The sequence below is a fragment of the Triturus cristatus genome, chromosome 1_1 (assembly GCF_964204655.1).
Source record: "Triturus cristatus chromosome 1_1, aTriCri1.1, whole genome shotgun sequence".
NCBI lineage: Eukaryota > Metazoa > Chordata > Amphibia > Caudata > Salamandridae > Triturus > Triturus cristatus.
The window spans coordinates 684,739,454-684,761,424 of NC_140579.1; the positions used below are offsets into that span (position 1 = coordinate 684,739,454).

At 48.7% G+C, this 21,971-nt stretch overlaps 1 protein-coding gene across 5 annotated transcripts in view; it reads left to right on the forward strand.

Annotated features, from left to right (window-relative positions):
- Positions 1-21,971, forward strand: part of NMT1 (N-myristoyltransferase 1) — a 413,873-nt gene that overhangs the window by 368,623 nt on the left and 23,279 nt on the right. For all 5 annotated transcript variants that reach the window (XM_085647087.1, XM_085647088.1, XM_085647086.1 and 2 more), the window contains 3 exons: positions 4,318-4,426; positions 7,763-7,933; positions 15,626-15,793. In XM_085647087.1, coding sequence (XP_085503213.1) covers positions 4,318-4,426; positions 7,763-7,933; positions 15,626-15,793 — 448 coding nt within the window. The remainder of the gene's footprint in view (positions 1-4,317; positions 4,427-7,762; positions 7,934-15,625; positions 15,794-21,971) is intronic.

Here is a 21,971-nt window from a genome sequence, read left to right on the forward strand (position 1 = left end):
AGATATGGGGCGGTAGCACTGGGGGTTATCCCTGTTCCCTTTTTTAAAGATGGGGACTATTGTTGCCGATGACCATGAATGCGGGAGGCCGGTTGCGACCGCCGCATTTATCACCCTTGTGAGAATAGGGGCCCACAGCTCCACCTTGCTTAAATAAAGGTCTGGTGGGATACCATCTGGTCCTGGCGCTTTGTTTTGCGTTAAGCCCTGGATACCTGCTACCACTTCCTCCAAAGAAAATTCAATCATGGTAACCCAGCGGGGTCCCTTCCCATCATCCTTATTATTCTCAGCGGTGTGGTTATATAGACTTTTAAAATGATCATACCATTGTTCTGGCAAAATGGTAGTACCAATTTCTGGGGCATTAGTGTCCTGAAAACATGGGTTATTTATTATTTTCCAGAACGCAGTTATGTCCCTTCTATCTGCTGCGGCCCTTAAATCTTCCCAGGCTTGTGATTGGAAGGAATATTTCCTTCGTTTAATCGCCTTTTTGTATGTGATCCTACACAGTGCAATGCGTGACTTGTCCCGGGGTACAGTTTTCAAGCTAGATTTTAGCTCTTTCTGTGCCCGGGAACAATCTTTGTCGAACCATCTGGGGGTGGCGTTTACTCTCCCTTGCTTAGTGGTCTTTAGTAGCCCATCTATTAGATACGCCACTTCCTCAAATGACAACGGCAGGTCCCTCCACCGAAAGGTCATGGCACGCCCCAATCACTCCATTCCCTGTCTCCATTAGGGATTTGTAAAAAGCGTCCCGATCCACTTTGGTCCATCTAAGTCGTCTCCCCATATCCGTTACCCTCTCAATACTGGCTACCCCTATACCTCTCCTAGCACCTCTGGGGGACAGGTCTTCCAACTCCAGCACTAGGGGGTTGTGATCACTGAATATACTCCATTCGATCTCTGTCCCTTTTATCCAGTCCTTAAATAGACTGGAGACCACTACGTAGTCTATGAAAGAGCGACACCCTCTGCCCTTGAATGTTGGAATGACCTCCCCTCCACTTCCTATAGCCACAAGGTCTATAGTGTGTACTAGGGTGTGACTTTTCAGGACCCTATCCAATTCCATCCCCTCACCGGAGTGCTGAAAGTGCGGACCTTCCTCCAACGTGCAACGAGACCAGTCCTCACTAACAGGAATCCGGTTGGGGCACAGGGGGCAATTAAAATCACCCGCTAAAACCACTAACGGGGCCACCTCTCCCTTCCTCAAGGCTGTCTCTGCGCTTAATCGATTATCTAATTCACTTATTGTAGATCCCTTCCCCTTGACTGCCACTGGATTATACAAATTAATCAAAATCACATTTAGCCCATTTGTGTGGGACCCAAGGGCCTGAATATTATTTGTGTGCCAATTTAGGTTGGTCCATACTCCTTCCAGCTGCAGATCTACAAATATAAAAAGTCCTCCCCTAGCTCTTCCCGAGGTTGACTTCTGTGCAGGCACAGAAACACTTGTACCCCGCTAGATGAAAGGGGCTGCAGTCTATCGCCCAGGTTTCCTGCAAACAGATTACCTGAAACCTGGTGATATACTTCCTCCATTCCTGGTTGTCAAATTTTGCTGATAGTCCCGCTGATATTCCATGATACCAGTTTTAGCCCCTCCTGCGTCTGTGTCTCTCTTGGATATAGTGTAGCTAGGTTATTGTCCTCTATCCTTTCATCTTTTGAGTCCTCATTAGACCTGGGCAGATTATATAAATTCTCTGGTCGCGGAGGGTGCAGGAAGATATGATCCAGCCCCGCTACTTCCTCACTCCCTGATGACCTAACCTGTAATCCAGGGGGATTTCCTGAAACAGGGGGGGGGACCGCAACACAATCCATAAGAGTCCCATCCGGGGACTCCACAACATAGCTGGTGGGCACATTCAATGTGGGGTGGTGAGATAAATTTACAGTCTGGGAGATATTAGGGGAACAACCCTTTTCACAGGGTCGATTCGTGGGAAGGGTTCTATTGCTCTTTAGTCAGTCCTGCTCCTCTAAAGACATAAGGGGGTCAAATCTGTTCCTCAGGCTAAATGCTCCCTGATTTCTAAGGGAAGCATATGGCATTGGACGGCAGAAACCCTTCCCACCCAAAGGGCTATCACTTCTGCTTCGGAATCCGGGGCCTGGACAAAAACACAGAGTTCCCCTTGGGCAGAAAAAGCTCAGGGGCAAAGATCTGATATTGCTTGATTGGTTAACCGGTTCCCAGCTTAATATTTGGTCGACTACGCGCTGTTTCCTAAAATTTACCACCACACAGTCGCCGGTAGCATCCTTTGACCTGTTCCCCCCCAACCAGCTCACCCTTCGGACAAACAGAATTTCCCCCTGATCATTCCCTGTTAGCGGCCTATTCTTGTTCAGCCAGAACATGGTTTTGTTCTTGAGTTCATCGTAGGCCTCTGTACGATCTGGCTTCAACTCCGGGACCCCTGTGAGTATAATTACGTATGGGGCCGCTTCTGAGGTTAAGTTTATACAGGGTAGAGGGTTAATGATCGCCTTGGGGGGTGGCCCTTCAGATTGACGCTGGGGTGGAAATTCTGGTGAGGGCTGCTTATGGGCTATAACTTGGGGGATACGCGTTGGTGGGGCAAGAGTAACATCGCCTGAGCTCACAGTATAGCCATTGAGAACACGACTAGTGTGTGGATGATGGGGTTTTGGGGACAATAGAGGGCGCTTGGCAATGGTGGATTGCCCTTCTGGGGTATTACTTGGTTGTGCAACTAACGGGATCGTAGTGATAGTCTCAGTGACTTTAGCAGTTGTTAGTGGAGGCAAAGTATTACTGTTCAGAGTTAATTTCTCAAGAACTACCGAATGGATTTGCACAAAATAAATGACACAATCTGTGTAACATCTTACATTTCTACCAAATATGGTGTAATTCCGTCCAGCTGTTCTGCCTGTCAGTTCAACAACTTGTTCCTATGGGAATTAACATTGCAAACGCACCCTTATTTTGCACCCCTATTTCTTGGTCCCTACTGCATGGATCGCCCCCAAACTTTCAATGAGACACAGAACCTACTTTGACACTATTGTGGGACAATTTCATGAAGATTGGGCAAACAACGCCAAAGTTATAGGCAAGTCAAATGCTTTTCCTATGGAAACCAGGTCCTCACTATAACTGCGTACTGGCATTTTCTTCTCTCCTCTCCCTCAATACCTTTGCCCACCAAAATGTGCGTGTGAACTCTGAGCCTAGCTGTATCGTTCCTGTAACCTTTGGGGGGGTTTTCAGTCAATTTCTATGGGTTTTAAATCCTATTTCCTAACTGTAACCGTTGAGAATTAGGTGTGCGAGTGGCTGTGTGTGTCTGAGAGGTGTGAGACAGTGTCTGTGTGGGTCTCTGAGTGGGTGCTTGAGTGTGCCAGTGTGTCTGAGAGGGTCTAAGTAAGTCTACAAGTGGGTCTGCGTGGGTGGGTGGTTGTGTGTGGGGGTGTGTCTGGTTGGGGGTGTATCTCTGGGTGGGTGTGTTGTGTGTCTGGGAGGGTGTGTCTCTTGTAAGACGGTCTAAGTGAATCTACCAGTGTATGTGACGGTGCCTCAGTGGGCCTGTGATTGGGTGTATAAGTGTAAGTAGGTATAAGAGTGTCCGGGGGGGGGGGGGGGAGAGGTCTTTGAGTGGGTGTGAGAGGGACAGAGTGAATCTACCAGTGGGTGTGTGTCTGAGTGGGAGTGAGAGTATTTCAATGGGTGTATGAAATTACGCACGGTAAAACGTTTTGTGATGTATTCTAACCCATTGGGGGGGGGGTCCCTCACAGGCCCCTATCTTGCACCCATGGGGGTCAGGGTACCTCTACCCTGATCCCTTGTACTTATTGACACCTGAATCTTTCCAACCGTTGACCGTTCCCCCCGGTATCTATAATGCCGATCGCAACTTTCTACTCAGGTTGCGGCCAGCCAATCACGGTGTTACTGGCATATATATGTATGCATGTGTGTGATCAAGGCCTTTGGCAGGCCGGACACGCGTAATGGCGGCAGTGCTGGGTGAAAATAAATAGAATATTCTTGCACTGATACCTGGGTCTGTGTTCGTCTTTTCCTGAGCAACGTGGAAGCTGGTGACGAATTTTACAACATGTGTGTAAATGTATGTATGTGTATATGTGTGTGTGTATATGTGTGTATGTATCATAACATTTATAATTTTTTCATTGTGAAAGCATATGCGTGGTAAAGTTATTGCATGGTAATGACCGCTTTGTAAAGGCAGTTTCCCTGTAGTATTGCTGTTTATGCTAAGTTGAGTCTGGCAGTAAATGTGTTTCTTTATCCCACAGATATTGGCATCGATCTCTCAACCCTCGCAAGCTGATTGAAGTGAAATTTTCTCATCTAAACAGAAACATGACGATGCAGCGTACAATGAAACTTTACCGACTGCCCGAGGTCTGACACTAGCACGGGCAGCAATTGTCTACACGTAAAATTTCAGGCTGAGGCTCTGTGTGAGAAGTGATGAAAGGAATAAGGAAATGAATGGTCGAGAGGAGAGAATGCCAAATGAGAGCAGATATGAGTGGCAGACGATAACGAAGTGTCAGGGAATCAGCAATTCCTGATAAGGATGTCTGGGGCAAGGCACGGAGTAGAGGACTTCCAACAGGACAATATCCTAAGAATTCATAGCTACCAAGGCTTCAGATTGCTATGTGCTACATTTTCTTAATTTCATTGTCATTTTGAGTGACATTTCAAGGACTATGAGTGACACTTCCTCCTAAGCAAAATCAAGCAACGAAGACAAAGGAAACATAAATATCAGAGATTACACCCATTTGAGCAACAACCAACTCTAAGAATATCTTAAAACTGCTGCAAAACGCCAGAAATGGTAAGGCACTAATGGGAGACAGAGTGGGTGACTGTAGTGCTCAGCAACAGAGGCCTGGCAGGCACTGCCGCTGCTCAGAAGATGATCTCGGCTGCACCACGCGGATTGTGCAGGTGCCTGGTTGACTCGTGATGGCAGTTGGTCGGAGCAATTGCTTCTGAAGGAAGCAACATGTTTAACGGTGACAGAGATCCCTGTGATAACTCTGCTGGGACTTTCTCTGCCCGGATAAACTGGATCTCGCCAGCCAGTTGACTCTTTTTCTGTAGTTTCAGTAAGTTGTTAGTTAGGGGCGAGTGCTCTGGATCTGGCTGGTATGGGCATAGTTGCGAAGTTTTTAGTTTGCTAATGAGTGACATTTATAGGCTTTCAGGATATTTAGGAGTAGCACTTCACTGCCTTATCTTTGACACTTAGTAACGAACTAAAGACAGCTACCAATAGCTTTTTTCTTGAAAGTTCTATTTTTTAATACCTTCTTATAACCAGCCTTTGTCATAACCTATAGGCTGCAGTGCAAAGTGAGAACGCCTTTGATAATAGTTTTCACCAAAATTCCTTTTGCTTCACAGACCCAAATTAAATGTGTTAACATTCATGTTGGTTGCTGAAGTAGTTACCAATTTAAACCAGTGCCAGTCATTAAGACCAAGAATATAACTCAATTACGATAATGTCATTAATTGTAAATATTTGGTTAAAGGGCAAGAAATATTCCTCTAAACAAATGCACTGAGCTGCTCTTTGTTTTTTTTACTGACCTCTTCATAATTGCGATCCCAGAATGGCAGCTGTTCCCAGAGCTTCAACAGGGCTCTCTTGCTTCTCACAACGTAGGCACGCAGAGTTTAACTTTTATCAATAAGGAAATCTGTGACCATTATGAATATTGGGCCTCTCGGCTCCCGGCTCCTGGGGGTGCGAATGTACATAATTGAAAGGGCCGCCAGCAGCGTCACAGTCATTATGTTGTCCGGGGTCAGAGGGAGGCCAGGAACATGAGAATCATGTTAAAGATATGCTCTTGTCTTGACTTCTCTTTGCCCACCACAACAAAAACCAAATCTACATCCAGCACCGCGGTGTGCCCGCTTCGCTATCCAGAGGCTGTGAGGCATTACAGCTTTAACTTTTCTGAGCAGACAGCAGTAGGCTTAGGTGCTGCCAGCTAGAACCCAGCTACCACTTTTAGTTGTGCCAGGCAAACCCTTGAGCGCTGGCCCGAAAAAACAGAACACCAGTTCGGACTATGTGATAGTTCCACCAGCTTACTTGAGACACTCGATGGTGCGTGTTCTATGTGGTTCGGAGGCCCATGATCTCAGGAATTTTTCCCCGCTTTCATGGCTGACTGCGCCACTTAAAATTGAACACATTTATTTCAACAAGTCCGTGCGTGTTATGTCTGCATGTCGAATGTGCGTGCCAGTGTGGTGCGTGTACAAGTATATTTTTATTACGACCGCCAACTTTAAACGATACATCAGGGGCTAGACTGGGCGCTTACTTTTTTGCAGCGTTCAGATGGGGTCAACCAGAGCCAGCTGGGTGGCAGCCGGCAGCCTCAACCCCATTCGACCACGCCCCCGGCAATGTCGGCTTTCATATTTCAGACTGAGGCTCTCCTGCCTCACAGCTCAACTCAGCTACCTGCAGTCGGGCATGTGTGTTTTAGGCAGGGAACCACTCAGGCTGCCACCAGGTAGTCATGGTTCAGTCAGCCTTGGGGTTGGGTTTGTCGGCGTTGTCTGCGAGTGAAATATATCAGAAATATGCTGCGGCTGCGCAGTGATTAAATCATGATGTTTATTATATTCTAGCAGTAACAGCTAGATCTCAGCCAGCCCCCAAGCCGATGGGACTAGCACACAGTGCGCGCTACCACTCCACGTTTCTCTGTCACTAAATGGTATATTAGCAGCCAGCGCTCCAGACAGCTGACAGCAGAGGAGGCGCAATATGAGTAACTTTGCATTTCAGTGCGGTGATGCGGACCACCACACGGACATTCAATAGTATAACTCCTGATGCGTGGTACTTGACAGGGCTGAGAATTGTAAATGGCCTGCAGATTCTGGGAGCTGTTCATTACCATACAAATGGTGGAAACATGCTGTACATATGCACATAACATGACCGTGGCGTAGGGCCCAATGGCAAGCGAGAGGGGCGGCTGTTGTAATAAAAGATGAGTGAGAAATGGATGATACAAGGTGGGAGCAAAGACTGACAAAGTGGCAAGAGTTTGTGATCAAGCTCTGGGAATTGACAAGAGTGTAGCAGGATGTTTGGGCTCAAAGAACAGGGAGCAGTAAGACTAGATGAATAGAAGATTTGGTGGTAAAGGGTCTAACAGGATGTAAGTGGCACACGAGGGGAATGGACTGAATCTGGTAATGTTGAAGAGGTTTAATGGGGGTATTGGAGGGACATGAGGAACGTGTCTTGGGGAGGACAACGAGCAGAAGATCGGTGGGAGGCATAAAAATACGAATGTAGTGTTAATTTTTCAGGGAAGGGCATAAAAGTTATTCCCTTCAGTGAAGCAAAATGAGCTGAAAGAATTTGAATCTTTCTGAAAAGAGCAATATAACTACAACATGATGTGAAAGAAGGGGCTTATGGAAGGGGAGTAGATTCTCCCACACACTCACCTCAGGTAAATCTGAGTTATCTGAGAAAGAGAAAATATTCAAACGGAAATTTCTAGTAGATCTGGGAGTTGTGGGAGGAGATGGAGGTGTGAGAATATCTAAATAAGTCTTTTGGCCATGATGTACAGAAAAGTAAGAGGGATCCCTTTATGGAATTATTGCCATTTCTGAATAGCATGTAAGACTTTTTTTTTTTTTTTTTTTCTCGATCCATCCTGTCCCCCACCTCGATTGCAGGTTCCGAAGACAGCAGGCCTGCGCCCAATGGAGTTCAGACATCTCCCTGCTGTTAACAGATTGCTGACTGAGTACTTGAAACTCTTCCATCTGACTCCAGTTATGACGCAGGACGAGGTGCAACACTGGTTCTTCCCTCAAGAGAACATTATAGACACATTTGTTGTAGAGGTGAGATTTAAGTGCTTGCATTATTACAACAAAGACATGTTGAAGATTCAAAATATGTGAGACTTGCAGTCCTGGTGGTGCACTTGTTGTACCGTTAAATCAATGAGGACATTGTTCCGGGTTGGAGGTGAGAAATATACACCTGCTCAACTAGGAGATAGAAAGATCAGAGAGTAAGAAGGAAAAAGGGGGGGTCGAGAGAGTGGAAGGGGTGAGAGAGGTGAAGGTGAAAGAGACAGAGGTATCCCCGGTATCAAGGACCCAGTCCCGAAGGGGAAAGCTCAATATTGCCTCTCAATTGCCCTCACACACCCCGAAGGATGTCATGCTTCATCATCGGGCTTTTTTTGCTCCTCGTCGGGCCAGTGCTGCAATGCCCGACGGTCCCCCGAAGGGTCTCTTTCGCGGAGATCTTTTAAAGAGAAAAGCCGATAGGTGAGTGCGAGTGTGTGGGATAAAACAGGGAGGGGGTTGGTCCAAAAAGTAAGTGATTACGTGCATGCAAAGGTATGTGGATAAAATTACCTAGGGGAGTCCAAATGAAGCAATTTAATATTGTGGGACCCCTGGTAGGATAAAAAGACCCGGAGGTCAGTGAGTCACTTGTGGGCGCAATGTGCCCGTGTAACTCAAAATCAGGTCGACATGTTTCACGCCTCCTTAGCCTAAAAAGATCAATCCGGTGCCGCTTGAGACACATTATGTCTATCGACCGGCTCCGATCATTCCTCCTGTTTACCAGGAATCGGATGACGGGGGCGACTGGGAGGGGTCTGAGGACCCTATGGCCCTTCAAGGGCAACTTTCGCAGGACTGGGCAGATGAACTGGGGGAGGCCAGTGGATTGGATACCTCACCGGACACTGGATTCATCTCTCCTCCGACTGTGGCTTCGGAGGAGGGTGCAGCTTTTTTTGTGGTGCTGCGCAAGGTGGCCGCGGCCCTCGGGCTTGAGCTGCCTGCCGTGGCTGTGAGGGCTAACATCCTCACTGAGGTGCTTCAGTCTGCCGCATGCTCCACTGAGCCTCTGCTGCAATTCAATGAGGCCCTCACTGACGTTCTGCAGGGCACCTGGTCCAAGCCCTCCACAGTCCCCCCTGTGGATAGGAACGTTGCCAGGCGCCACCGCCCTGCTCCGGGCGACCCCAGTTTTCTGTCCCAACACCCCACCCCCGAGAGTCTGGTTATCCAGGCCTCTACCTCCCAATCCTCCTTCCCGTCCGCTCCTCCGGACCGGGATTCCAAGAGACTGGAACAGTTTGGTAAGAAGCTGTTCTCCTCGCTCAGTTTGGGCCTGCGGTCTTTAAACACCGCCTGTCTCTTGGACCGTTATTCCCACTCTCTGTGGGATACGGTGGAGGACGTACTGCCACTGTGCCCAGAGGAGGCCCGGGCACGGCTTTCCTCGGCTCTGGCCGATGGGAGAGATGCAGCGTGCCATGCAATCCGATGTGGACTCGACACTACGGACTCGCTGGGTAGGGCGATTTCTACCACGGTGGCGCTTCGACGTCACGCCTGGCTGCGGTCCACGTCCTTTTCGGGGGATGTCCAGAGCACACTCATGGACATGCCTTTTGATGGCGCTCGCCTTTTTGGTGAGAAAGCTGACAGTGCGCTGGCTCGCTTCAAGGACTCCCGGGCTACGGCCACGTCCTTGGGCCTCGCGGCCCCGCGGCCACAAACTTCCGCTTTTCGCTCCTTTCGTGGCCAAGGAAGGGGCACCTCCTCACGTCCGCCTAGCCACCGGCCGCAGAACCAGCCTGCACGCGGTCGCGGACGTGGTTTCCGCCGAGGCGGTACTGGAGGACGACGCGGTCAGTCCACATCCACCCCGGCAGCATCCGCCTCAAAGCCTTCCTAGTCAGAGCTTTCAGGCCCATTCCTCGCCAGTGGGAGGCCGGGTTTGCCATCACCTGCTCCACTGGCGTACCATTACTTCGGACAGGTGGGTGCTGCAAATCGTCCGAAGGGGCTACTCCCTCCCCTTCGAGACGACCCCTCCAGCCATGCCACCGCAGCACCACCGTATCTCGGAGGATCATTTGAATCTTCTGCAAGAGGAAGTTTCGGCCCTCTTGGCCAAAGAGGCCGTCGAGCGCGTTCCGAGCCCAGCAGTAGGTCGTGGTGGTTATTCCCACTACTTTCTGGTTCCCAAGAAGGGCAAAGGAGGCCTACGCCCTATCTTGGACCTCAGGAACGTCAATGCCTTCCTTCGGAAGGAACGATTCAAAATGTTGACTTTGGCTCAGGTTCTAGCTGCCCTAGACCCTGGAGACTGGATGGTAGCGTTGGACTTGCAGGACGCATATTTCCATATTCCCGTCCTGCCGGCCCACCGGCATTACCTGCGGTTCACGGTGGGTCAGGAGCACTTTCAGTTCACTGTGCTCCCCTTCGGCCTCATCAGTGCCCCTCGGGTGTTCACGAAAGTGATGGCGGTGGTCGCAGCTCATCTGCGCAGATCAGGGGTTCCAGTCTTCCCCTATCTCGACAACTGGTTGTTGAAGGTGGGCTCGCCCCAGACAGTCGTCTCCCACCTCCAGACTACAGCGGATCTCCTGCATTTGCTGGGGTTTTCCATCAACGTGCCGAAGTCACACCTGAGCCCCTCTCAGAAGCTCCTCTTCATCGGAGCGGTTCTCGATTTGGCGCAGTTCCGGGTTCATCCACCGGAACAGCGGGTCCGGGATATACAGGCCCTGATTCCCATCTTTCGGCCTCTATCCTGGGTTTCGGTCAAGCTAGTGTTGCGGCTTCTGGGGGTGATTGCCTCCTGCATCCTACTAGTGCATCACGCAAGGCGGCGCATGCGGGCTCTGCAGTGGGACCTGAAGTTTCAGTGGGCCCAGCATCACGGCAACCTGTCCGACCATGTCTTGATCTCGGAGGGCACTGCACAGCAGTTGCGGTGGTGGCTCACGGACCGCGATTGGGTCACGGGCAAGAGCCTCTCCCTACCCCTACCGGAGCATGTCGTAGTGACGGATGCGTCCCTCCTGGGATGGGGTGGCCATATGGGAGAGGCGGAGATCAGAGGCCTCTGGTCTCCGGCGGAGACTCGGCTCCACATCAACTTGTTGGAGCTGAGAGCGATCCGACTTGCACTGAAAGCCTTCCTTCCCTCTGTTCGGGGAAGTGTCGTGCAGGTGTTCACGGACAACACCACTGCCATGTGGTATTGCAACAAACAGGGCGGGGTGGGGTCGTGGACCCTTTGTCAGGAGGCTCTGCGCCTCTGGACATGGCTGGAACACCAGGGCATCACCCTGGTGGTTCAACATCTGGCGGGCTCTCTGAACGCCAGAGCAGACGAACTCAGCCGCCGGTGCATGATGGATCACGAATGGCGTCTGAACTCCGAGGTGGCGCAAGGTCTCTTTCAACAGTGGGGAGAGCCTTGGTTAGATCTATTCGCCACCGACGAGAAGGCGCAATGTCAGCAGTTCTGCGCGTTGGAATTTCCAAGGCGGCACTCGCTCGGCGACGCTTTTCGTCGCGAGTGGAGTTGCGGTCTGTTGTACGCCTTTCTGCCTATACCACTTATGCCCAGAGTGCTGAAGAAGATCAGGCGCGACCGGGCCCAAGTCATCTTGGTGGCTCCGGATTGGGCACGAAGGCACTGGTATCCCGAGCTACTCAGTATGTTGACCGATCCTCCGATACGTCTGCCCCTTCGGGAGGATCTTCTGTCGCAGCAGCAGGGGACGGTCCTCCACCCAAACCTGTCCGGCCTCCACCTCCATGCGTGGAGATTGAGCGGCGGCAGTTGATGCCATTTGACTTGCCTCCTGAAGTCTGTGATGTCATTCTGGCAGCCAGGCATCCCTCCACAAAGACGGTATACGCCTGCCGGTGGAACAAGTTTGTGGCATGGTGCACAGCAAAGGCTGTGGATCCCCTTTCCGCCCCTCTTTCTGAGGTTCTCCTCTTTCTTCTTTCTTTGGCCCGGCAGGGCTCTGCCCTGGGCACCTTGAAAGGTTATCTTGCTGCCATCTCTGCCTTCTTACGGCTTCCTGATCAGCCCTCTCTTTTCATGTCCCCTGTAGTGTCACGCTTTCTTAAAGGCATTACTCACACGTTCCCTCCTGTCCCTTTCGTAATGCCTCAGTGGGACTTGAATCTTGTCTTAACATTCCTGATGTGCGCTCCCTTTGAGCCTCTTCACAATTGTCCTCTTCGTCTTCTAACTCTTAAGACTGCTTTCCTGGTAGCCATCACCTCGGCTAGACGGGTGAGTGAGCTCCAGGCTCTATCGTCCACGCCTCCTTTTCTATCTGTTCATCCGGACAAGGTTGTCCTTCGGCCTCGTCCTTCCTTTCTACCGAAAGTGGTGACCCCCTTTCATCTTGGGCAATCTGTCACCTTGCCCACCTTCTTTCTGCATCCTTCCAAAGAGGAAGAGCAGCTCCACCGTCTGGACCCAAAACGTGCGCTCTCCTTTTATTTGGACCGCACCAAGCAGTTCCGGGTGGACGACCAGCTTTTCGTTGGCTACGTGGGTGCTACGAAGGGTAAAGCTGTGCACAAACGGACCATCTCCCGGTGGGTCGTTTTGTGTATAAAAATCTGTTATTCCTTGGCAAAAAACGTCCCTCCTGTTGGGCTGCGAGCCCTTTCTACTCGGGCCACAGCGGCTTCTACTGCTTTGGGACGGGGAGTCCCTTTGCAGGACATCTGTCAGGCGGCGACGTGGGCTTCGCTGCACACGTTTGCCAGGCACTATTGCCTAGACAGCCAAGTCCGGAGGGATGGCTTCTTTGGCCGTTCTGTCCTCCAGGACTTTCTGGTGTGATCTTGGTTCGCAGACCCACCACCGGAGTTGGTATTGCTTGGGTATCTATTCTAAGGTGAGGAATCTAACTAACGTGTTTCTTTCAGATGAACAAGTTACTTACCTTCGGTAACGATGTATCTGTAAGAAACATTAGTTAGTTAGATTCCTCACCAACCCACCCATCCTCCCTGTTCTGCGACCTGACATCTAGGGTTAAGGCTATCCTTTTTAGGGCCCTAGATTTTTTGGCACCAGTGTCGGCCTCTTGCATGGCTCTGCGTTCCTGGCGCGGAAAGCTATGTACAAGAACTGACGTCAGCGCGCGAGGGCGGCGTCTAAGTACTCCGACGTCATTCCGGCGCACGACGCCAACGACGGACGCGGAGCCGCAGACGACGCCTACCGACGCGCAAGGGGTATTGCTACAAAAATCTTCCGAATCCAGTCTGACGCCTGGGGATATTCTAAGGTGAGGAATCTAACTAATGTTTCTTACAGATACATAGTTACCGAAGGTAAGTAACTTGTTCGTTCACCCAATAACTAAACTCCTAACTTCCGTCTCAAATCGCCTCTCCTCATTTTTGCCCTCCTGCCTCAGACTTTATTCTCCTATTAGATTTCTTTACTCTCCTTTATTTAATTTTGGCATTTCAAATTCGACAAATGTTGATTACTGCAGTAATAAAGTACAGCTATACAATAGTAGCAACAGTAGTTGTTACAACAGTATCATGCTAGCAGTTAACCATACTCTGCTATGTTCTCCATGGACTCGTACATTATAATAATCCACATTTGTAAAGCGCAAACAATCACCCGTAAGGGTCTCTAGGCGCTGGGGGCCGTCGGGAAGATTAAGCAAGCTATTGCCCAGAGTCACATGGTGCTGGGCTAATCTGGTGCCGGGGATCGAACCGTGATCCCCAGATTCCGGAGTCAGTCGCCCTGGCCGCGGCGCCACACCTCTTCCTAAAGACGTGTGAGACTGATTTCTTCACTCTAAAGCGCACAAACCCCTGATTCAGGTACAGCAGTACCATATAAAAATGTTTCTATTGTAGAAAGACAGCACAATATTTTAAAGAAACGTAAAATAAATATTTTGGACATGTCCAGTCATTTCCTGCTGGCACCTTGGTCAACCATGCTGGGTCTGCTGGGCTGTAGTTCCTTAAGCCTACAGTATTGGGACAGGGTATTTGATGCCTAACTAGACCAGCAGTGTCGACACAGGGATTGTGAAAAGAGCTTTCTTTCAAAAAAAATTCTGGTTTGCCCCCATGTTCACAGGTCTACCCAATCGTCACTCCTCCCTGGCCCCGGTTGATGACACCTCACACCAGGTTAACCTCCAAAAAAGGTGCAGTGCAGAGACATGGATTTTGCTTAGTTCTGACACTAGACCTTTTTGATGGATATTTCTAACTGCAGATACCTCACCTTTAGAATATCCCCAGGTGACACACCTCATCTGCAGAGTTTCAACAAAAGAGCTCCCATGCTCCGGCAGGTGGCATCGTGCGGCTCCATGTAGTCTTTAAACTACCACGAACGTGACGGATTAGAGCTGTATACAAGTGTAATGCCTGCATGCATACTTCACTTCTTTTCTTTTCACGCCTTCCGACGCAAATCCAGGGTTCCACTCCCAACTATTTATTGACTCCAAAGCTTGCAGACCGAGTGATAGGGAATCATATTGCCACTAAAACTACAGGCTTCAATGTGTGCAGAGAATGCAGGAAGCAGATACAAGTCATGGAGCCACACAAGGTGTGCCTTTGGTGCTTGGACTATAGTCCTGACTGAAAGTTTTGCAACAAATACAGTCTCATGCTCTAGCAGATATCACACAGGGCAGCAGGCTCCAATAGTCCTCAAATTCCTGCTCCCTTGCTACAATGGATAAGAAGCTGTTATAACTTGTCCTTAAGTGGTCCTGTCAGGCTGGTGGGATTCCACATTTCTTCCATGGCTTAAAATACATAACATCAGATAAATTGGTCTTACAGGTTATTCAAAGGGTCTGCACACTACCCTTCATTTCTTCCCTGCCCCATCTTTCTCCCATGCCAGAATGTGTTTCAGAGCAGCATTTGACAGTCCTGATGCCCGAGGTAAATACTTTTCTCTCTAGTTGAATGGGTGCCTGACTCCGAGAAATACGAGTGATGCTATTCATGCAACTTCCTTGGCCCAAAATAGGACTGGGGCCTCTGACCAATTTTGATCTTTGCTCATTAAATGACTATCTGTGGAATGGCAAATTCAGACCCCCTCTCTTCTAAGTTCTAAAGGTGAGCAGTCTGTCTTTAGAAGTAGCCAGCAGAAGAACAAGTTACTTACTTTTTGGCAACACTTTATCTGATGGATGCTCTATCTAACCACAGATTCTTCTCTGCTCTCCCACCTCACCGTTCTGTGGAGTTGCTTCTTTAACATCTTAAAAATGTCTGAAGTTACAGTTCAGCAGTACATGTTCACCAATAATTGTTCTTCACTCTATGTATAAGGATGCGAAATGGAGGAGCCAATAAACTGGTATCAGCGAGCAAGGGCGGCACTTATGTGGCTCAGTTCTGTCAAGTTTGGGGCAGTGTGAAGCCTGAGCGGGGCCCTGCATGATTCCTCCTTCTGGAATGCTTGGGATCACTGCTGTTGAAATTATCTGGATCTAAACTGGCATGTAGCGATATATATTTAAAGGGTGTGGAATATGATCTTTGATGAAATATCTACCTGAAATAGTATTAACAAACATAAGTGCCTTGTTCATCTCTCCACCAAAAAGCCTGCAGTTAAGCCTTTGTGCTTCCCATATGCTCTTAAGCACTTCTACCTGCCAGCATCTGTATGCCAGTCCCTGTTATTTGTTATTTAACGTGTTGTCCCTTCTGTTTTTGGGAGTCTAGACACCTGATGGCGATGTGACTGATTTCATCAGCTTCTACACCCTGCCGTCCACTATCATGAACCACCCAACTCACAAGAGCCTGAAAGCTGCCTACTCCTTCTACAATGTCCACAGCAAGACTCCACTTGTCGACCTCATGAATGATGCTCTCATACTTGCAAAATCGGTGAGCTTCTATAGAGCGTGCACAGTCTAGTGTATTCAAGAAAAGCTTCACATTCCAACTGCTTTCTGTACATTGCTGTCTTTCCCTATTACTCCAGTATTGGACCTTTCATTGATTCACATGCCTGAATCATTCCCCGTCGTCGAGACGGGAGTCTCCGGTACATAAAAAAGCTTTGCTTAGTAGTATAGCATACTGAAAAAATGCCTAGGCCCATTTCCCTTTGCAGCCCATAACCTTCGTTATGTATAAAAGGACTAAACTTGTGTCTGAACCAATCAGCCTCTCACCCTCTAGAACCCTCCTGAGAGAACCTTCTGCCCCTCAGATTTTCTACCGCACGTTGTGCTAGGGAGTCTCCTTTGAGCTCTGCTCAAATTCTACAGTTTGGTTTTAGATTCAAGAATTTATTCAACTGGTTTTTCCTCACCAACTTCTGGAGAATGGCTGACAAGAAGTGGAAGGGTTTATTTAGAGCCTGCGCCACCTGTTCAAAGAAAAGGTTATATACAGACGACCCTCATGAGGATTGCATATACTGCCTTTACCCACACCATCAGGCAAAGGAATGTAAGGTATGTTGTACTTTTTCTAATAAGACACTGAGGGATCATGAAGGAAGGCTGTTAATTTGGCTCCAAAAATTTAAGACTAGGAAGGATGTCGTATCTAGTGACAGTGATGAGGCGTCGACAACTTCAAGGAGATCTCAGAAAAGAGGCAGTTCTTCTCAGGGGAAAGACCTGAGAAGGCTCTTAAAAAGACCACGATTGGGTCTTCAGAGCGCAGTCCCTCAAAATCTCCTCTAAGTATAGAAAAGGAGAGCAAGGGTCATGCTTCAGGGGTAAAACATTCAAAGAGGACGAGTTCAGAGCCCTCAAAATCACCCCTTAAGATTAAACATTCAATTAAGAAGCCAGCCTCTACACCTCCTGAATAAAAATTGGGAAAATCTACGTCGTCGATGAAGAAAGTAGCGTCGTCGACGAAGAAAAGTGAGGTAAAAATCACAATTAAACCTATACTTTCGCCGTTGACGGCAGTGTCGACGACGAGAGCGACGACGACGACTACCATGACTACGTCGTCGACGGGATCGTCGACGACAGTGACAACAGGATCGTCGATGGCGACAACAACGTCGGTAGCGGCAGCGTGCACGGCAGCATTGGCGAAGACTGTTTTGTCGGTGATTTCGACGGCAAGACCCCAGAAAAACGGGATTTTACCAGGAAGAGGAGGATTACCCCAGATATTACATCTCCAAGCAAGGTAACGCCTCTAGTACCATCCCACCTGTTAGAGGAAGAAGACTCACAGGAGGAGGATCATGACGGTCCCTTTGGCTACGCCAGTAGCCCCTCGCAATTACATGTAAAATGCCAAGAAGATGACTGGGAGGATGAATATGGGGGGGTTCCAAGATCATCCCCAGCAACACCATCAAGAGGAAATGGTGAGTGGTCCATCTTCACTGCTTACGGATTTGCAGTTTATGTTGGATGACTATAAAAGGAGGCATCCTTTACCTCATACTTCCCAAAGAATACCAGTGATTACATCACACTCTATTCCATGTACGCCAGTGCGACGGCAGGAGGTTTTACCTGATTCCTTGCCTAGATCACCATTACCACAACCAGCTTCAGAGACCTCTGATGATGATGAACAGGAAGAGGGGGAGATAACAGACCCTAGCAAAGAATGGGATGATTATCTCATTCCGTCCCCTTCATCTCCTTCACCAAGACCTGTCGACTCTCCTCCGGAGGACATCGGGGGGGGGGGTTCCATAATCTAATGGAGAGAGCTGCACAGAGATTTGCGCTCACCATGTCATCTGACAAAACAGAATGCTTCTTGTATGATTTCAAGGAGCCGTATCGCAAGATAGTTCGATCTCTCCCGATTGTCAGTCATTTATGGGAAGAAGGTCTCAAGGTCATGAAAACACCGGCAACGGTTACTCAGTACTCGCCAGACTGGACAAGAAATATAAAGCGCCCTTGGATGCGCCAGCTTGTCTTCTAAGCCGGACTCCGTTATAACCCAGGTGGCTCAGCAAAAATCAAGGAATCCATCAGCTCCAATTACGACACCTCCCGACAGAGAGGGCAGGCGCTTAGACAATGCGGGGAAGAAATTTTCTTCCATGTCTGCCCTTCTAGTTAAGGCGGCTAATGCCCTGGCCATCCTGGGCAGGTATGATAGACAAATGTGGTGTGACCTCTCGCCTTGCATAGACAGCATTCCAGAGGCTGACAGACAGGAAGCCAGGAAAATCCACCAGGAAGGTGAAAGGACTTCGGCTGAAGTCATAGATTGCGCAATGGACATTGCGACAACAGCCTTCAGATCTTTGGGGGGAGCGGCAGTCTTATACCGATAAGGATGGCTGAGAGCAACAGCTTTTAGGCCCGAAGTCAAGAATAAAATCTTGGACCTTCCCTTCAATGGAGAGGATTTGTTCGGGAAGCACATTGACGAGGCATTGCAGAGTATCAAAAAAGATACAGAAACCGCAAAATCACTGGGAACGCTGCAGTATAGGAAAGTTCCTTTTCGAGGCTCAAGAGGTAGAGGCCAATCCTCCTATAGAGGGTGGTTACCAACAGGGCAGGTATACTTCTTATTCCACCTCATCTCAGCCATACCGTCAACAGTATGCGCAGCGACAGACAGGAGGTTTCACAAAATCTACTCCTAGAGGTCGAGGAGGTCGTCAGGGGAAGGACAATACTCGTCGACAATGACGATGTCCTGAATCCGGCTACACCTATTCCTCTATTGTCGCATGTTCACCTGGGTGGAAGAATTTCTTATCTTCAAAATTGGCAGCAAATAACTACGAACCAATGGGTCCTCAACATAATACAATTTGGACACACTCTAGAGCTTCTACAAACGCCCCCTTGTACATCGCCAAAGCATCAAGAGGTCAAATACTTACATCAGATGCGTCAAGAAATTCGGACAAAGCTCCGAAAGGGAGCAATAGAACCGGTACCGAATTCCCAAAGAGGAAGGGGATTTTATTCCCGGTTTTTCCTAGTCAAGAAAAACATTCTCCAATGGCGCCCTTTTTTGGACCTCAGGTCCTTCAACATTTACCTCAAGAAACAATCCTTCAGAGTGATTTCCCGCCAAGATATTCTGCTGCTATTAAACCCAGGGGATCATATGACCAAATTGGACCTACAGGATGCGTACTTTCACATCCCCATCTATCCTTCCCACAGGCAGTACCTTCGTTTCATGGTGGCCGGAGAACACTACCAATTCAAGGTACTGCCTTTTGGCCTGAAGTCATCCCCGAGAATTTTTACGAAATGCCTGGCTCCAGTGGCAGCGGTTCTAAGGAAGCAGAAACACCAAGTATTTCCTTACCTCGACGACTGGTTAGTCAAAGCACCATCAGCAGCGTCGGCCCGGTTGTCAACAAGGGCTTGCGTGGAACTGTATGCCAGATTAAGTCTGACCTTAAAGGAAGAAAAATCATCTCTTCAACCGACAAGAAACATCACCTTCTTGGGAGCAATTCTGGATACAGAGGTAAACAAAGCGTTCCCCTCCAAGGAAAGACAGCTGGGAATAATATCTCTAGCCCAGGCTTTTATAAAAAAGAAAGTCTTTCAGTACGCAAGTACAAATCATTGCTAGCAACGATGTCATCTTGCATCCCCCTTGTACCATTCTGCAGGCTAAGGATGCGTCCATTGCAAGAGCAGCTGGGTCTTCAATGGCATCAGGCAGAAGGATCCTTCGACGATGTACTCAGGGTAACGCCGACCATGGTCCACGCGCTAACATGGTGGACCCGAAAGCGGAACATCTCGCAGGGTCTTTCATTCCTTACTCAACCAGCCCCATTAGGGATTACGACAGAGGCGTCCTTGGAAGGCTGGGGAGCGCTTCTTTAGGACCTCCAAGTCAGCGGTCGCGGAAGTTGCACGAACAGCAAATGCATATCAACCTCTTGGAACTCGGGGCCGTCCGCTTAGCATTGTTAGCGTTCCTACCAAGGATTCAAAGATCAGCCGTGTTGATAAGAACAGACAACACAACAGCAATGCACTATTTGAACAAACTGGGAGGAACAAGATCACTCTCCTTTTCTCAAGAAGCCCAGCGGATATGGGAATGGGCTCTGCAACGCAAAATATCTATTACAGCGGAACATCTTCCAGGAGATCAGAACATCAAGGCGGATACTCTCAGCAGGCTCCAATCCACCTGCCACGAATGGGAGATAGGCCAAGGGAGTTTAAACATCATCTTCCAAAGATGGGGAAAACCGACAGTAGACCTCTTTGCAACAATGGAGAACAAAAAATGCCAGTTCTTCGCAAACTGGCTTCCCCAACGGGCATCTTGGGGGAATGCGTTTTTGATGGCATGGTCAGGCATCTTTGCCTACGCCTTTCCTCCAATTTCCCTCCTGCTGCGGATTCTTATGAAGATCAAAAAAGAACCATGCAGGATAATCCTGATAGCACCATGGTGGCCCAGGCAACATTGGTTCGTGGAGTTCCTACTATTGTCGGAGGAACGCCCGATTCGCATCCAGCCGATACCGTCCCTCTTGACGATGTTCCAGGGGGAAGTACTTCATCCGGATCCGAAATCGCTGCACTTAGTAGCCTGGCTCCTGAATACTGTGAATTTCAACATCTGAACATCCCAACGGAGTGCAGGGACATACTATCTAGAGCCAGAGCGGACAGTACGAACAAAACATACAGGATGAAGTGGAAGAGATTCTGTTTATGGTGCAAAAGGTGTAACATTCATCCTCTGAACTCGGCAGCGCACGAAATTATTCCATACATCTTGCTTTTGGCAAAGTCTGGTTTGGCTCGTGCATCTATAAAGGTACACCTAGTCACAATATCACGCTACAGAAGGACTGCCTCTGGGCCATCTCTGTGGTCCGCTAGAGTCATCAAACAATTTATGAAGGGATTGTTCCGGGTTTTCCCTCCAATAAAGCCTCCACCACCTCTCTGGCGATTGAACATTGTACTTTCCCAGTTAATGAAGCAGCCCTTCGAGCCAATACACAGGGCAGATCTTAAATTCCTGGCGTGGAAAGTTGCGCTTCTCATCGCGCTCACTTCAGCCAGGAGAGTGGGGAAAATACAGGCTCTCACGATCCAAGACCCTTTCTTACAATTCAAAGAGGACAGAATGATACTCAGGACTAATCCAAAATTCATTCCAAAAGTACCAACTGATTTTCATTTAAATGAGCCTCTAATTCTCAAACGATTCTTTCCTCAACCAACAACAGTGGCGGAAAAAGCCCTCCTCTCGCTGGATGTCCAACGCTGTCTAAAATTCTATTTGCAAAAAACTAAGCCTTTCCGCAAGTCTTCACAACTTTTTGTTGCCTTCAGTGCACCCAGGAAGGGTTTCCCTTTGTCAAAAAGGGGAATTGCCAGATGGATTTCCAGTGCGATAGAGTATTGTCATCAGGCAGCTGGACGACCTCTGAATGCACGAGTCCGTGCCCATTCCACAAGAGCAGTGTCCACCTCTACTGCTTTATTTGCGGGAGTGCCGATCCAGGATATCTGCAGGGCAGCGACCTGGACGAGTATGCACACCTTCACCAGGCATTATTGCTTGGATGCAGCCACAGGAAGAGATGTGGCGGTGGGAGAAGCGGTGCTGAGGAACCTTATCCAGTAACGGTGAGCCTTCTTTACCATCCCTCCTTCCTTTATTATCTACATTTGCACATGTTATTGTTGTTTATTGTATTGGATGCAATTTGCAAAGTATTTTTGATATGTGTGTTTTGGTGTAGAGATACCGTTTTTCACACTATATATGCTCCCTTGTTTCAGGTCTTGGGTAACAAAAAATGTGAATTTATTTACTGCTCGCTATTCTGATTCAGGCATGTGAATCTATGAAAGCTCCAATACTGGAGTAAGAAAACAAGTTACTTACCTGTAACTGTAGTTCTTCAGTATTGGAGCTTTCATAGATTCACATGCAACCCACCCTCCTCCCCTGAGAGTCTCACCTCGGATTTAGCACAAAGAGTGTTATTGCACAAGTGCACAAAAATCTGAGGGGCAGAAGGTTCTCTCAGGAGAGTTCTTTAGGGTTAGAGTCTCTGATTGGTTCAGACACAAGTTTAGTCCTTTTTTACATAACGAAGGTTATGGGT